A 17,691-nucleotide genomic window follows, 5' to 3' on the forward strand; every position below is an offset into this window, starting at 1 on the left:
ACAAGCAAACAAGAATCGCAAGCAGATTCTTGTAAGAAGCATACAAGCAGTACATGTGTTCCTCGTACTATAAATGAAAGAGGCTCCGCAAATCATGTACATCAAGTTAATCTTCTTTTCTTATTGACTTAACGAGGGACTTACATTAATGTCGAAAATTTTTATTCTATGAAATTTAAAGTTATGTGTAAATCCAATGCTGTGTTGTAATAGTACAGATCTATCCTTTTATTCCTTCTGTCTCTTTTGTGTTCTGCCAATCTTAATCGCACATCACACAAAGTACTAAAAAACCTAAATACATTACAAATTCATACGACCAATGGTGTACAAGCAAATGTTGATACATCTAAATCATTGTATTAAGAGGTGCACATGCATAGATGGCAGTACTTTCAATACAAGCACTCTATATCCTCCATACATGCTCTTTTTTTAATATCCAATATACTTAAGACTCATAATACTAAAACACGTAGCTTCTTTTTCAAGAAAATTTTCTTAAGAAATAAATGAAAATGAGCAAAATATCCCCCCGGGTTCGGGTCGAATACACAACTTCCTCTTTACTAGACAGTTGCTCTACCACTTGAGCTACCGAGGAGCTGTACATTCACTAGCACCGTAAGTTTAGAAAAGTTTCTCATTCTTAATTTTTAGAGCTGTCCTTCACCTAAGCTTAATAAAGTAGTTATGTGACTAATGCTTGTCGGTAAATTAAAAATTCATACGACCAATAGTATACAAGCGAATGCTGATACATCTAAATCATTGTATTAAGAGGGGCGTATGCATAGATGGCGGCACTTTTGATACAAGCACTCTATATCCTCCATACATGCCCTTTGTTCAATATCCATTATACTTAAGACTCATAATACTAAATTACATAGTTTCTTCTTCAAGAAAATTTTCTTAAGAAATAAATGAGAATGAGAAAAATATCCCCCCGGGTGCGGATCGAATACACAACCTCCTCTTTACTAGACAGTTGCTCTACCACTTGAGCTACCAAGGAGGTGTACATTCACTCACACCGTAAGTTTAGAAAAGTTTCTCATTCTTAATTTTTAGAGCTGTCCTTCACCTAAGCTCGATAAAGAAGTTATATGTCTCTAATGCTTGTCGGTAAATTAGAAATTTTTTGATATTTTTCTCATTCTTATTTATTTCTCAAGAAAATTTTCTTGAAAAAGAAACCACGTGGTTTAGTATTATAAGTTCGAAGTATATTGGATATTGGAAAAAGAGAATGTATGGAGGATATAGAGTGCTTGTATTAAAAGTGCCGCTATTCATGCATATGCACCTCCTGATACAACGATTTAGATGTATCAACATTCGCTTGTATACTATGGGTCGTATAAATTTATAATTTACTGACAAGCATTAGTCACATAACTATTAAATATGTATTACATTTTTTAAGCTCCCGGTCGAATTAAATTAACCCTAACTAAATTACATAAGTTAATTTCAAATAATGAAATTTCGGACACTTACACAAAAACCAATTCTTTAAGAAGTAAAATTTAATTAATTACGAACAAAATAATCAACGATGACTATGCATCTTAAATAGTAAGTTTAATCAATGATCATAATCAATGATTATTACGAATTAAATGTGAATAGCCTTTTTTGTGAATTTCGTTATAAGTCAGATAAAAAGTGCAATTCAAATAAAACTGTCAATGTAACCTTTATGATACACTACTACTGGATAACGTCAAGAGTATATTAGAGTTGGTCGATACATTTAATTTTGTTTTAAATAGTAATAAATGTGATTATTTTCATTTTTTTAAGAATGTTGAACATTCACTTTAATATTTAGGAGGATTTGAGACAGTTAGGAAATTACTACTTAAAATTATTAATAACAATAGACATTATGTATAGACTCGTTTTTATTTAAATGATGAAATTTTTAAGACAGTTGAAAGTAAACACGAGCTTTCCTTGAAAATAGTAAACACATTTTAATAATTAAAGCAGACAATGGTAATGTCACCGTTGTCATTGACAAAAAAATTGTCAATAATGAAGTAGAAAAAATGTTTAGTAATGATAAATATTATTTGCAGTTAAAAAATAATCCTTTAAAGCAGTTAATTATGGATACTGAAAATTTTGTAAGCAAGTGGTATCAATACGGAATTTTTTAAGAATTATGTAAGTTTGATAAAGGTATTCATAAAAAAAAATTATTCAATTGCTACGGACTGACAAAAATACACAAAAAAGACTATCCTATCCGTATCATTGTCTCGACATTGAATTGACTCACTCATAGTTTGACTTAATTTCTTTCTGATTTATTGATCAATAATATTCCGCTGGCAAAGTCACACATAAACAAATAGTTATGAATTAAAAAATAGTTTAGAAAACATTATTATTTCAATTGGTTACAGACAAATTAGTCTAGATGTAGTTAGTTTATTTACTAATACTAGTGAAACCTTTATCATAAACGCCGTAAAATATTTTTGAAAATTCTTGTATCGTAATCAATGTTTCTCTTTATAAATTTTGCACAGAGGTTTTATTAATTTTAAATCCTATTTTTTTTTTAAATTAAAAAATAAACATTATGAACAAGTTTTTAGCTCACCGATGGCAAGTCCTTGTAGTCTGGTACTGCGTGATTTTGTTTTGAGTTTACTTGAAACGTCACGCTTAAGGAAGTTATGTTTTGATGTTCCACTGTAGGGGTAAACGGTACAGTGGTTGGCCCCCTAATAGTGATTGGCCACATTAGTTGTATTTTTAAAATATAAGAAAATTATATGCCAAACTATTCCCAGAAAATTTAATTATAATCATTAAACCATAAACTTTCGAAAAAACACTACCTTTAATTTCATTCCAAGATTATTTCCTTTGTAAAAAATCGTAACTGGCTTGGTGTTTACAACTGCAGGCGTGACTGGCAAGTACTCTTAATTAATCCTTTTTTTTTCAAAGAATAGGTAGTAAATAATAATTAAAATTCAATCAAAAACTTGATGTTTATACTTGGCGTTAAGTATTAAACCGTTTTTTACAGAAAATCTTTACTTGCACACTGTAAAAACATAAATGTGATTGTGACTTTCTGCTTATGCTCTTGACAGAGAGATATGCCAAAAGTAAAAAAAGGAGCTGTGTACAAGAAACGTTATCAAGAAGAAGAGCTGTTCAAAGCCATAAAAGATGTTAAAGATGGAAAATCTCAGAGAGAAGTATCAAAAACTTATGGAATTCCTAGGTCCACACTGCATTTCAGAATGAGTGACTCCTTTATAAAAACAACTCCAGGTCCTTCTCCTGTGCTTGGTACTAAGAAGGATGAAGAGATAGCTAGCTGGATTATTGAATGTCATGCAAAAGAATTTCCAAGAAGGGAGGAAAATGTTCCAGTTAGCATTAAAAATTACCTTGATCAATTGAATCAAAGCACTCTGGATATTCCTTTCAAAAACAATATGCCAGGAGACGGATGGTATCAAAGTTTTTTGCGAAGACATCCACACATTACAGAGAGATTCCCTGAAGGTGTCACAGGTGCTAGTTCATGTGTTTCAGAGAAAGATATAAGAAAATGGTTTGAGCAAATTTACTCTTACCTAATAAAAAATAATTATTTGGATATTTTAGGTGATCCAACTCGTGTATTTAATTCTGATTAGACTTACTTCTCTGTATGCCCAAAAATGAAGAATGTTTAAGCTCCTCGTGAAGCAAGTAACGTTTATGAAGTTGATAGTGGCAACAGTAAGCTTAATTTAATAGTGTTATTTACATTCAGTGCAAGTGGTATCACAACACCACCCACTATCATCTATCCTTATAAAAGGCTACCTTATGCAGTTGCCAACTCTGTACCTGATGATTGGGGGTTTGGTGTAACACCCAGTGGTTGGATGAACGACGAGTTGTTTAGTGATTACTTGCAAAATATTTTTCATCCATACCTAGTAAAAGAAAAAATAGAATTTCCTGTGATTTTATTTGTGGATGGACATAGCAGTCATCTTACTGTGAAAGTTAGTGATTTGTGTACCAAATTACAAATCATACTCATTTGTCTTTATCCAAATTCTACAAGAATTTTGCAACCAGCTAATGTTTTTGCTTTCAAACCATTCAAAAGCCTGTAGAAAAAAAGTGTTTTGAATTGGAGACAAGCAAACCCAACAAAAATGTTAAGTTTGGATAGAATGGCACCCCTCTTGCTGGATGCAGTAAACAAATTTTCTTCAGATACCTCAGCTGTCGTAAATCGTTTTAAGGCTTGTGGCTTATATCCTTGGGATCCTAATGCAGTCGATTACTCCAAATGCATTGCTCGTTGTTTCAGTAAACCAAACAATCATGAAGAAAATGATGATGATGAAAGATCGCCTATCATAAATTTACATACTTTGATGCAGGTAACCGGTCCTCATTTATATCAAGAATTGACATTACACACACTTGACACTGAGGTTATTGGAAATCAATCAGAGGAGTTTATTGCTTTGAAAAAACTTTTAATGCTTTTTGAACGATCAGAGGTTTGTGCACAAAGAGGCAGCAGCTCTCAAAATAAGTAAGAAGAACAAGTCGAACCAATTATAGTAGATACTTCCAATCGGTCTGTAGAAAATTCATGTGAGGCTCCGGGACCTTCTAAACCTATGAATATTAATAGTTTGCCTATAATTTTCTTGGATGAACAGCAAACTGGTCTAACTGATTATTTAAATAATAATATAGGCTTCAGTAATAATACTGACTCCCAAAATTTTTGTGATGCAGCGTCAGCCAGTGAAGTCGGTGTATTATATGTAAATAGTGATAATATTTTACATGAAGAGAGCCCTCAGAACAAATTTATAAACTGCAATGTAGAGATTATTTTGCCAAATGAGGCTGCTAGTGCTGAACAAATCAGTAATGATTGTAATAGCCATGAGACTCATATGGGACCTGGGGTTCTTACTATCCACTCTGTTAAATAAATAATTAATAATAACACAAGCACCTATCACCCAATGATCCGGGGCGCTAACTGACAACTGCGTTAAATAAACAATTATTAAAAACACAAGCATCCATCACCTGATGACCCAAGGTAATTACTATCCACTCAGTCAAAAAAATCATTGTTAATAACACGAGCATCTATCACCTAAGGACCTGAGGTTCTTACTATCCACTCTGTTAAATAAAAAATTATTAATAACACAAGCGCCTATCCCCCAATGACCCAGGGCGCTAACTGGCATCTTTGATAAATAAATAATTATTAATAACACAAGTATCTATCACCTGATAACCCGGAGTGCTTACTATCCACTCAATTAAATAAATAATTATTAATAACTTATGCGCATATCCCCCAATGACCCAGGGCGCTAACTGGCATCTCTGTTCAATGAATAATTATTAAGAACACAAGTATCTATCACCTGATAACCCGGGGTGCTAACTATCCACTCTGTTAAATAAATAATTAGTAATAACCCAAGCACCTATCACCCAATGATCCGGGGCGCTTACTGGCAACTCTGTTAAATAAATAATTATTAATAACACAAGCATCTATCACCTCATGACCTAGGGTGCTTACTATCTACTCTGTTAAATAAATCATTATTAATAAATGACACAAGCGACAATCACCCAATGACTCGGGTCGCTTACTGGCCACTCTTATAGATATTAAATTATTATTTAATAACACAAGCTTCTATCACCCAATGACCCGGGGCGCTTACTGGCCACTCTTATAAATAATGAATTATTAATTAATAACACGAGCATATATCACCTGAGGACCTAGGGTGCTTACTATCTACTCTTATAAATAATAAATTATTAATTAATATTACGAGCGCCTAATACCCAACGACTCGTGGCTCTTACTAGCCACTCTGATAAATAAATAATTATTAATAACACAAGCGCCTATCACCTTATAATCTGGGACGCTTATTGCAAATCCAGTAAATAAATGGTTATCAACAAATAAGGAAAGCACCTTTTTCTGATAATCCAGGACACTTGTTGGCAACACTATTAAATAATGAAAAGTTGATTGATAACATACATTAACGATTTAAAAATTTGATTGATTGTCTAGTACGACAAAGATCGTTTTAATTGGCGCTCTTGTAATTAATTGCTAATTTATAATTCAATAGTATCCAGTAAGCGCCCCGGGTCATTACATGATAGGCGCTTGTGTTATTAATAATTATATATTTAACAGAGTGGATAGTAAGAACCCCAGGTCCTCAGGTGATAGATGCTCGTGTAATTAATAATTATTTATTTGACAGAGTGGATAGTTATCACCCCGGGTCATTAGGTGATAGATGCTTGTGTTTTTAATAATTGTTTATTTAACGGAGTTGTCAGTTAGCGCCCTGGGTCATTGGGGGATAGGCTCTTATGTTATTAATAATTATTTATTTAACAGAGTGGATAGTAAGAACCCCAGGTCCTCAGGTGATAGATGCTCGTGTTATAAATAATTATTTATTTAACAGAGTGGATAGTAAGAACCCCGGGTCATCAGGTGATAGATGCTTGTGTTAACAATAATTATTTATTTAACAGAGTGGCCAGTAAGCACCCCGGGTCATTAGGTGATAGGCGCTTGTGTTATCAATAATTATTTATTTAACAGAGTGGCCAGTAAGCACCCCGGGTCATTAGGTGATAGATGCTTGTGTTATTGGACCTTATTTAAATTTCACGCCTCACGTTCGGTACTAATTTTTTTGATCTAGTGATTTCTCACATCAGAGAGGTTGGGTCCTAGAGAATTCCCAAATCTGGAAGGAACTATATCCCATCGCTGGTCAAAATCCGAAGATATTTCAATTTAAAGTCAGCACTTTTCGAGCTCGCTTAACACAGTCTCTTATGGCCGCAGGCCTGAAGCAAACTTTTGACTATCCATTAAACTAGTAAAATGGGATGTACAAGCAAAAAAAATATACTTATCGTAACCCTGACACTCTTATCTTTAAGAAATTGGCTGACGTTATAGGCGTTGGCGATTAAAAAATTGATAAAATAGCTAAAATACTATTTTGGTCTGCAGTTACGTTTGGTGAGTGCAGTGACAAACACTGCCGGCCATATTAGTTTAGGGAGCCCGCGCTATAAAAAAATTTTGAATTTGTAAAATAACATGAAAACTTTTAAAATGATTTTTCAATTTTTATTTGTTGGGTAATAAAGCAATAAATTATGGCAATCATTAATATTAAATTATTCGACAGCTGACTGTATAAATATGTAGTAAACTATGTATAATAGCAGGTGGATTCAGTTGAAAATAAAACAAACTTCATTACCAACATACTACTAGTATAAAAAGAAGCTTTCGTCTAGTGACATCGCATCGATCGTCACTGAATTGACTACCACAGTAGGCGATGGAGCCTCCTTAAGTTAGTAGCGTATAATGGTCTAGATACAACGGATATTGGAATATCATTCATTTTCTGCCAATAAACATGCACTGAAAATATGTGAAGCTAAGAAGAACTCACATAATCAGTAAGGACGGACAAGCTTATGTGGTGGATTATTGTAGGTAAGGTAGTGCACCCAATACTTGACCAGGCAAGATTATTCCATTGGTCCCGTATTTATGAGTAACGTTATGAATATTACACAAAAAAAGCGGGTCTTAAAAAATATTCTTTCATAAATTAAATATGTTGGATTTAACAATTTTTAAATTCAATCCAAATTGTAGGATAGATATTAAACGATAAATTATATTGTATTTTTCTGATTGAGTATTGGGGTTTGGACTGATCGAGTGTTGGTTCTATCCAGTTTCAGGTGATCGACTTTTGTGGTAAGAAAGGTACGTTTGTTAAAGCTTTAAGGCAATTAAAGTAATTAAAGTAATGTTAGAAGTAAATTCTTTATTTGTATTATAATAAAGTTAAGTGTTTTGTTTATGCTGTCTAAGAATCTAGTGGTAAATTTTCTTGGTCAATACAACCTCAAAATTGTGTAGACTGGTCGAGTATTGGGTCCTCTATCTTATTACATACGGAAGCCCGTAAAGCTTACTTCTGGATGTGTAAGGGGTAAAAGACTCTAATTTCCATATATGAAGGTAGGTACAACTCAAATATGAAAAAAGTGCTGCCCTCAAGTGGTGCAAGATAAGCTACATGAGCTTCTACAACTGAATGAAGCTGCTACACAAGATACTATTCAAAAAATAACTTATCTAACTATAAAGTGAAACAAGATTAGCTTTATGCATGTCCAGTTTTCTTAACGTAGTTGGTATGGTTTAATTGTTTGTGGAGACGATGTGACACTTATGTGATCAGTTGCATGAGATCACACTGGATGGCACTTTTAGCCAAACACATGCTGTGCTGCGCTAGGTGCATTCTAAGGTACATTCTAAGGTAAAGCTAATAAGTAAGGAGAAATAAGTAGAAAATAAGTGCTCCCAACTTGTGGTGTCTTTTACTGTCGTTTACAAACAACAAATTTTTCCAATACAGAGACTTGAACCAACTGTTAAGCCTTTTTTTATTATTAACATATCATCCTGTATTGTTTAATATCAAATGCATAAGAGTTGATCCTTCACAAATTATTATTGGGCTTTGATCAAAGTAATCCAGTAAATGAAATAAGCTGCTCCTTATTTAAGGTTAGATAAAGAAAAATACATTACCTCGTGCAATTTTAATATAAGCGAAGACGACAGAATAGAAAGAAGATAGTTATGTGAAAAGATTTTAAAAAATTTTAATTTAAAAAAATGTTAATTACCTTCAATTTCTGAATTTGCTGGTCGCTTCAGAGTTATTTTCTTAATAATTTCTAAATCCATCTGTAACAGTTCAAAAAAATACGAAAGATAATTTTTTTATGATTCATTCTCATAAAAGTAAGAGAGTTAACTTTATTCAAGAAGTAATAGTTCGTTGCAAGCTATTCAGACATACTTTGAAACTACTAAGATTAGACATTCAGATTAGCTCGATTGTACAACTGAGTGGTCTGACTAATATTTTCTTCTGTACTAATACAGTAAAAGAATCCAATATTGCCTACCTACACTTTTTCACTCTTACGGCACATAGAGAGACATTTCAAAACTTATAAAAATAACCTTTAAGTAACCCAAAAATACGGGTGCTTGAATGAACGATAAAAACATGTATAAAAATTATCAATAAAGCGTACTTAAGTTGTGCTCAACTAAAACTATTTTTTCAAAGCACCGTGATTCCATGCTATTCCGTTTTAAGAGTTCTAATTATTGTATAAATTAATTATAAAAGAAAACTGAGCAAAAAACATTCTCAAATGTTATAACTACACCATTCTTAGGTCATGTTAAAATTGTACTTAAATTTTTTGATTGCATTAAATACAACGAAAAAAATTTTTTTTACATCTGTGTATACGAAAATTCGGTGAAAACTATTTAAAAAATATGATTTCAGGTTGTAACGCATTTTCTTAAGGCTATATCTGGACTGTTACACTTGTTTAACGTACCAGTACTTAGCTCTTGTCTGATAGATTAAATAATAAGACTTTATATTTTTTCACAACTGATAATAGGTAAAAACTTGGGGTAACCATAACTGACGGTTATGAATACAGTATTTGTAGGTTATGTTTGGATTGTGATGTATTGGAATATGCTGAAGCTTTTCATTAATTTTGATTGACAAAATACTATCTTTTACAACTTATTAAAAAAAAAAGTAAGGGAAAACTAAAAGATAAAAATTATGTCAACGTTGTTTATGAAGAAATAAAGGCTATTGATAAATCACTTTAAGGTTATAACAGCAAGTTTTTATTAATAACTGTAGTATATATTAAAAAAATGTTTTTGCAATATTAAATTTTCATCATATAAAACGAGTGCAATGCAGCATGCAAATTTTACACAACCATGTAGTTGATAAATATAAAGTTACATAAGCATTCCGTATTTCCGTGAATCTCCAGACATGTAGAAAATTTTTGGAATCTTTTAACATGTGATATCTTAAAGATATTTAAGTGTTATCATAAAAAATTTTATTTGGTGTATCAGGAAGATTATAAACACAAAAAAATGTTGGAAAATTTATCTGTTCCAGTATGTACACACGCACAGATTTTTTTCATAACCATCACCTGAGTCACTAGTAGAGTAGATTTTTCTTGATATATAAGGTACAGTAACTATAGAAGAGACTAAAATTAGAAAATAGTGAACTTGAGTATAACTATCATTACATAACTGAATTTCTAATCATTTTTGTAAATAACAAACAAAATATCAACAATTTAATACACTATTTGCGAAAAAATTATCAACATAATATTTGACAATCTGGTACACTTTTCTTATGTGTTGCTTATAGACTAGGAAAATAAGGGTTTTAGTGAAAAAAAACTGCTGGAACCACTTCATTGAGTGATTTTGAAGCTAAAGGCATTCTACAATAAGTGTACATGGTTTTGGAAAACTAAATTTATTTAAAACTTTTTCTGCAGCTCAAACAAGGTAGAGAAAGGTAGTCTTTGATCATAGTTTATTTCATTTAAATTTGTTTGATCAGTATTTGCTGATGTTAATGCACTTCTGAGGTGCAAAATCAGGTGGGTGTGAACATGCAAATCTGATTAATAATAAATGAATATAATACTAGTAAACTTTGATTACAACTAGTATATTAAAAATATCAACAGTCTTAATGTTATAAACCAAATTTACGCTGAGTTTTCAACAAAATAATATTATGAATAATCTTTAAACTTGTATAGAACAATAATATACAATAAACTTTAAGTGAATAATAACACTGAGTCTATGAAAAATAACAATATAAATGTTAGAATACAAGTAAATTTGAAATTACGCGCACGGCGCTAGGACGCTAGGCATTGACCATGCGTAGAAGCTCTCGAGTCGCGTGATTGATACATGTTTGATAACGATAAGTATATTCAGTGTATATATACCCGTTGCTGAGAAAAGATGCCTCATCTTATACATGGAGTATTAATATTAATAAATTCAAATCTATCATAGAAGATGTTATAAAGTATTTATTTTCACAGGCTTTTATTTTTAACATGGTAACGGTCCGTGGTTTGAGTTGCCTGATTTGTTCTTGTTTTATGTTTCACGTGTCTCTTCGGAGGCACGTGACAATCACTTGTAAGTGAGAGTGTAAAATTAAAAATAGATAAAAAATATGTCAAGTATTAAAAAGATTAGTATAAAACGTGTGCAATGATTTGTTCCACATGTGTTTTAATGAAAAATTTATTGAGGTGCAAAAGGATTAAAAAACTTTATGAGAGACGAAGTTCGGCAGGTGTTCAGTAGAAAGAATTGTAAATGCGATGTTCGAGTCTAGGTAAATGGAAAATATACAAGGAATAAAAAGAATTTAACAGGTTGATAACGAGAAAATTTTAAAAGAAATAAACAGTGCAAATTTTGAGTTAAAAAAGGAAGACAAGGACAACGTTAGAAGGAGTTTTTTGAAAATTTTAAAAAACGTGCTGTGTATATTAAAAGTAGTCGACAGCTAAAAAAAAGAAGACAAGATAGCAGACGATATTAAATATATGTTACCAATTTTTAATAGTAGTAATTATAGTTTGTAAAATAAGAGAATATCAATGGATTAAAGGTTGAGAAAATGTGAAGATGTAATTAATCAAGAAACAGGAAACCAAAACGAAACAGAATCAGCTTGGGAAGAAAAAGATTTGAAAGCGATGAATTAAATATGTAGTGCAATAACTGTCGATCAATTTGAATTGATACGTGAAGAAACAAACTCGTATAAGATTATTAAAAAATTAGATGAGCTATACTTAAGAGAATCAACAGCATTGCCAATATGTGTGAGAAATAAATATGATGAAATCAAATTGTGTGATTTTGAAAAATCTAGTGACTTTTTTAGTAAATTTGAAAAGATAATAATTGAATTAGAAAATACTGGAGCAACGGTTAATAAAAAGGAAAAGGTTAATTATGTACTGAGAATATTACCTCTTGCATTAGAACATATTGGTGATTTAATAGACGTTTTGAAAGAGAAACCACGAATTGAATACGTTAAAAATAAAATTAAAGTGTACGAGATAAAATATCAAACGTACAAAAATAAGTTAAAATAGTGGAAATTAAGTGTGTTTAAAGTGGAAAAGAAAAAGAATAATAACTGTTATAAGTGCGGTAAACCAGGACATTTTCATAATCAATGTTATAATAACAACTATAATTAACGATAAAATATATCAAGAGGATCGTGGACTGGTGTTTTAAATGTAAACAGAGGAAGAAGTAATCAACAGCACGGACGAGGTCACTTCCGCAACCAACAAAACTTTCACAACAATAACAGAGGCCATGGCAGAGCACAGCGTGGTCGTGGTAGATATCAACAGTGGCAGAATTAACATTGGCAACAGCAAAATTATCGAGATAATGGTGCTAATTATGGTAAAAGCGATAGCGAAAATCCAAGAACTAACAAAGACTTATTTTGTACAATTTGAGATAACAATGTAAGTATTAATAAGAATCGAAAACTTTCCAATTCCGAAGCAAATAATTGTAGTAATGAAATTAAATGGATTTTTGTTAGTGGTTGTAGTTATCATATCATTAATAACTTTAATTATTTTTCCGAATATCTAAAACTACAAAATCCAATCAATGTTAAAATAGGCGATGGAAAAACTTTGAAAGCTTCAAAAATAGAAAATATAAATCTATTATTTTAACTAAATAATAAGATTAAATAAGTCCATTTGAAAAACGTTTAGTATGTTGAAATAATGGATAAAAATCTAATGAGTGTTGGTAAAATAACAAATTATAATAAAATTATTATGGAAAATAATACTGCAAAAATATTTAATGAAGAATGAATTACTTACAACAGCGTATAAAATGAGTGATATATACAAGATTCTCAGCATAGTAGATAAAAACTGGCATACGATGGTCAAAAAAAAATATCATAGAATGCTAGGCCATGTTAAGTTTGATTATTTAAATATTTTGTGTGAAGAAAAGTTCGGGTAAGGTCTGCCTAATAATTTAGAAAGTGATTATTTGAAATGTGGTACTTGTATTCAAAATCAAATGCATAATATTGAATTTCATAACGATAGACGTAGAACAAATTAATGATGTCTTAGAAATCTTACATGTGGATTTGAATGGGCCTCATAGAGATAGTTAAAATGGAGATAAATATTTTTTAATTGACTCTTACAGTAAAATTGCATGAGTATACATAGTAAAGTTTAAGAATGAAACTTATGATTGTTTAGTAGATTATATAAATAAATTAGAAAACTTGGCAGGGAAAAGAGTAAAGAGGTCGAGATATGATAATGGGAAAGAATTCCTAAACAAAAGTATTAATGAATTTGCACAGCATAAAGGTATTATAATAGATCCATGCTCTCGTTAAATGGAACTGCAGAAAGATACAATCGATCAGTAATGGATACAGCAAGGTGTCTGTTCTCTAACGCAAAATTGGATAAAAAATTTGATCGGTTGCTCCTGAGTCGGCTATGAATTTTAGTCTTTGTGTCACTGACAGACCTTGAAAACAGGGAGGAAGTAACGTTGCTTTGCCTAAGTAAAGTCTCATCTTTCTTTTCGTTTGCGTTTCCACCTTGTCCTTTGGCTTTACTTTCATTCTTATGACCTTTATCATTGTCTCTTTTCTGTCTTTTATTTTGGGTATTTTGTTCACTGTCATGCTCTCTTTTTCCCCTTTTAGGCGTAGAGTTCTTCGATCCCCGATCGTCTTTATTTTCCCGTCTTTTAAAATCCCAATTAACATTTTTTTTCTCACCTGATGAGGCACCCCTGCAGGTTTTTTTGTGCTCCATGAGGTTCCTTTGAAGCCTTCCGCAGGAGTAGCACTTCCTCAACCCTGTAAATTTTCGTAGCTTCTGAGGAGCTCTTCAAATTTATCAACGAAGTCCGAATAAGTCATTTTATTGGGCAAATACCGAAAGGTGTACCTACAGTTTTCGTCTGATCTCGTTCAACGACAAGTTAGTCTCATTTCTTTTAATTTCTTTCAGTTTATCCAACAGTTCTTTGGGGTTAGAATAATGAGCAGTCTTTAAGTGATAGAAATCATCAATGTGATTAATTATTATATGTCGTACTCTTTCTTTGTGATCATCTAATTCTTTAGGTGACAAAAAGGTGGGAAATTCAATAGTGTCATCTAATACATGCAGCAGTCTTTTAATTTTTAACTCTGAAAATAATTTATCGAGAAATAATTCTATCTTTTTTAAGGGGTTAATTTATAATCGTAACGAGAAGGTGAGTCCTTGTTCAACAATTCGAGTTGAAACCTTTCACTCCGATCAATATCAGTCGTTCTGTCATGCAATGTAGGGCTAAAGACCTTTTCCGAAAGAGGATCAATTCTATGCTCGTGGTTTTGTTTTGACGAGAATAGAGCCGTTGAGTTTAAGGCATCTGATTGACCTACCTCTTGTGCTGTCATGAAGTTTTCCAGTCGTTCGGTCAGTCTAGAGATAGCCGACACTGCCTCTTCTACAGCCCTCAGCCGATCTGCTGTCTCTGTCGTGGTCCTCAGTGTACTCTGATGCTCCGCCCTCTGTCGTTCCTCCAGCCAACCTATTTGGCGTCGCAGGGTCGCCCTTTCCTCTGCAACCGTTCTCCTTGTAACTAGAAATTCATTTTTATCAGTCGTCTGCCTTGAGTAGTTATTAATGACTTGTGTTTGAGTGACAAGTCTGTCCTTTTCCCTGTCGTATTTAAAAGCAACCTTTTCGTCTTTTACAATCTTCAACTGTCTTGGAAAATCTGATTTCGCTGATTTCTCTTTTGGTGTTCTGTCGTTGTATTTACCGAAATGCATTTCGTCGTCAAACTCATCGTCTGTCTTTTTATCAGTCAGAAAATCAGTCCTTTTCAATTCCGTCGTTGTAAATGTTGCTCTTTTTAAATACCCGGGCGAGAAATCAAGCGCGTCCATGCCTTTTGGAGTTCTCAGACTTTCAGTGTTTTTCGCAGACAGAAATATATCAGCGCCAGAATTTTTAATCGCACGTGATATTTTGTCAAACTCTGATGGCTCAAAGTTACTCTTTGAGATGGCTACGATCGACTCTTTCTTATATGCATATATAATCAATCCGTCGTCTATTCTCACGGATAAGTTCCTCACGAGATCTTCTCCACAAATGTCCGCCCCCAGTTGGAAGAGTTGCATATATGCGTCGATTACTTCCTCATCTAAAATAAAACCGTCGTTACATGTGTATCCTTATCTTTGCGCACACAATGCATATAACCATTACGCGCGCAACCAGTCGCCAGGCTAGGCCGCTCTCCCCCCCCCTCTCGGCACGCACAGGGAAACGTAGAACACGTACGTTCCGGCGCGCCGGGATAAAGTTAAGGAGAGATAAGATGGCGTCTTGGCTGCCCATGCGTGCACGCACACATGCGGACACAGCACATGCGCGCGCACTCCGGGACTGTAGAGAGCGGAAGCAGGCCGATCGCCATGATTGCGCCGCGGTGATGGCGTCCCGGCACGCGGGTAAGGCCAGGCGTCCCCGTCACCAAACCGGCGCCCCAGCCGCCCGCGACAGCAACCACGGCACAACACCGCCAAACCATCCCCACGCCCGCTCACCTCCTCTCCCGGGGTAAGTCCTAACCCGGAAGTTCCCGGACGACAGAGGCCACATGCGACCACACAAACACATCCGCCGCCACTCGCAGTTACAGAGGGAAAAACGACTTACTGTTCACCTGGCACGCCACGTCTCTCATTGGCCTTTCTTCCCTCTCGGTCGTCCGTCATTTTTGCCTTTGCTTTGCCTGCTCCTTCTGGCCCTCCTCGGCCGCAGCTCCCGTCGCTGGTGGTACCACCTCACCGTAGTCTGTCGGGCCGTCGACCACAACCTTGGCCTTGGACTCGAGATTTTTGCTTTGCTCATTTGCACTTATGTTTAGCAAAGAATGAAAAAGAAAGGAGCTCACTATAACAAATAAAAGCCTTTCACTTCAGGGCTCACACAAATAAGACGGAAGCACGAGATCCCCGGCACAAAACCACTCGCGAAGGAGAAAAGAAAACAGTCCCGCACGGTAGAAGCGTGCTGGGCCCATAACCTGTCAGCATAGCCGTGTCCACTGCGCGAGACAGCCTCTTTACTGTTATGTGCTAGGGTACAGGAAATTAGGTAAAAGGAAAAAACACACTGTCGGGTATATTTATAAAGTTAAACTGACTTATTGTTGTACAGCCTTGCTGTCCTCTACATACAATAACCCTTACCGTCGTTTATATCTGTCGTCTGTACAGGCTGGTAGCTTGTATTCAACTAACTTGTAGACCGATGCGCAGCATCGGTCATATACTTAAGTACTACTAGAATTATATAGATGGCGCTCTGTGTAAACTTTACATACAACAGTTATCTAACAATCTTATTTAATTAAATCGCGTAACTGAATGCTCATAATCATATGCACAGACTTATGATTTTAATACACTGAAAAAAAAAAATTTTTCGTATTTTAAATAAGGTAAAATGCCCAATACTTGGACAGAATTTTCGAAACTAATTTTAATGCTCATATTTCGAAGTTACTGTGCAGTACTTTCATATTTTATAAATATTAACTTGTAATTAGGATGCCTTAGGGTTATATAACACACTTAACATGTTTTAAAACAGCTCTTAAACAATCAAGTTACCGTACATTTTAAAACATGTCAACTTATCGGAGTAGTTGGACAATCATTCTCGACTGTCATAGTAGTTGGACAACCTTGAAAATCAAAAGTTGGACAATGCTGCAATACTTGGACAAGTTGGAAAGCAGTACTTGGACAATACTAACTTAAACGATTTTACAGTTGTATAAATCATTATAAGGCGCAAGTACTTATTAAAACTAAAGTATATATTTAGATCAATACCTTATAACGAAAAAATGTTAACGAAGGTGATAAATAATAACAAATTTATTACTTGAAATTTGTAAATAAAATTTGTAATTTTTTTTCCAAAATAATTTATCAAATACAAGATAAATCCTTTAGGGTGCATTTTGATTTTCAACATTTTTAATTGTGTGGAATCACACTTCTCCTTCTTGATTTGAATTTTCTTTTGCAGGAACTGCATCTCTTCAATTGCAAACAAATTACTTATCCAACTCAATTAAGTTCTCACCTTAGTTCTCACTCAGTTTTTTCAATTATTCTATCAGTGAGATAGTGCAAAACCAATTTTACTGATTTTTTTAGTTTAGTTATTAGAGATTTATTTTTAATAAGATCATAATTTTTCTTACTTTTTTTTTGTTTTTTTTTATATGACCTCCACTTTTGTTCTATTTCATTCTTTTACTTTTTTTTAAAACATTTTTCCTCTTTTCAGGACCCATACTTCATCTGTATTTACAGTAAATTGGAGGTTAACTTTTCAAAATGTTGAAAAAACAATTTTCATATAGCGGTGCATCTGTTAACAACAAAACTGATTAGTACAGTGTTTTTTTTCCACAAAGTACTGCACTTTTTATACACTTTTGTTTAAAAAATTAGCGTAAAAGATTAACTACGTTAAAAGGTAAACAACTTTGATTGTATGTCCATGTACTGGCTAGGA

General features: G+C 33.4%; 1 protein-coding gene across 1 annotated transcript in view; it reads right to left on the reverse strand.

Moving 5' to 3' along the window:
* Adar (adenosine deaminase acting on RNA) overlaps nucleotides 1-17,691 on the reverse strand; it is a 349,448-nt gene that overhangs the window by 305,191 nt on the left and 26,566 nt on the right. Inside the window, exon 2 of the mRNA XM_089597228.1 lies at nucleotides 8,794-8,854. Within this exon, the coding sequence (XP_089453354.1) occupies nucleotides 8,794-8,854 (61 nt within the window). The remainder of the gene's footprint in view (nucleotides 1-8,793; nucleotides 8,855-17,691) is intronic.

This window comes from Copidosoma floridanum, unplaced genomic scaffold (genome assembly GCF_036245765.1).
Source record: "Copidosoma floridanum isolate Cflo_tuat_1 unplaced genomic scaffold, Cflo_Japanese_pri ptg000031l, whole genome shotgun sequence".
NCBI lineage: Eukaryota > Metazoa > Arthropoda > Insecta > Hymenoptera > Encyrtidae > Copidosoma > Copidosoma floridanum.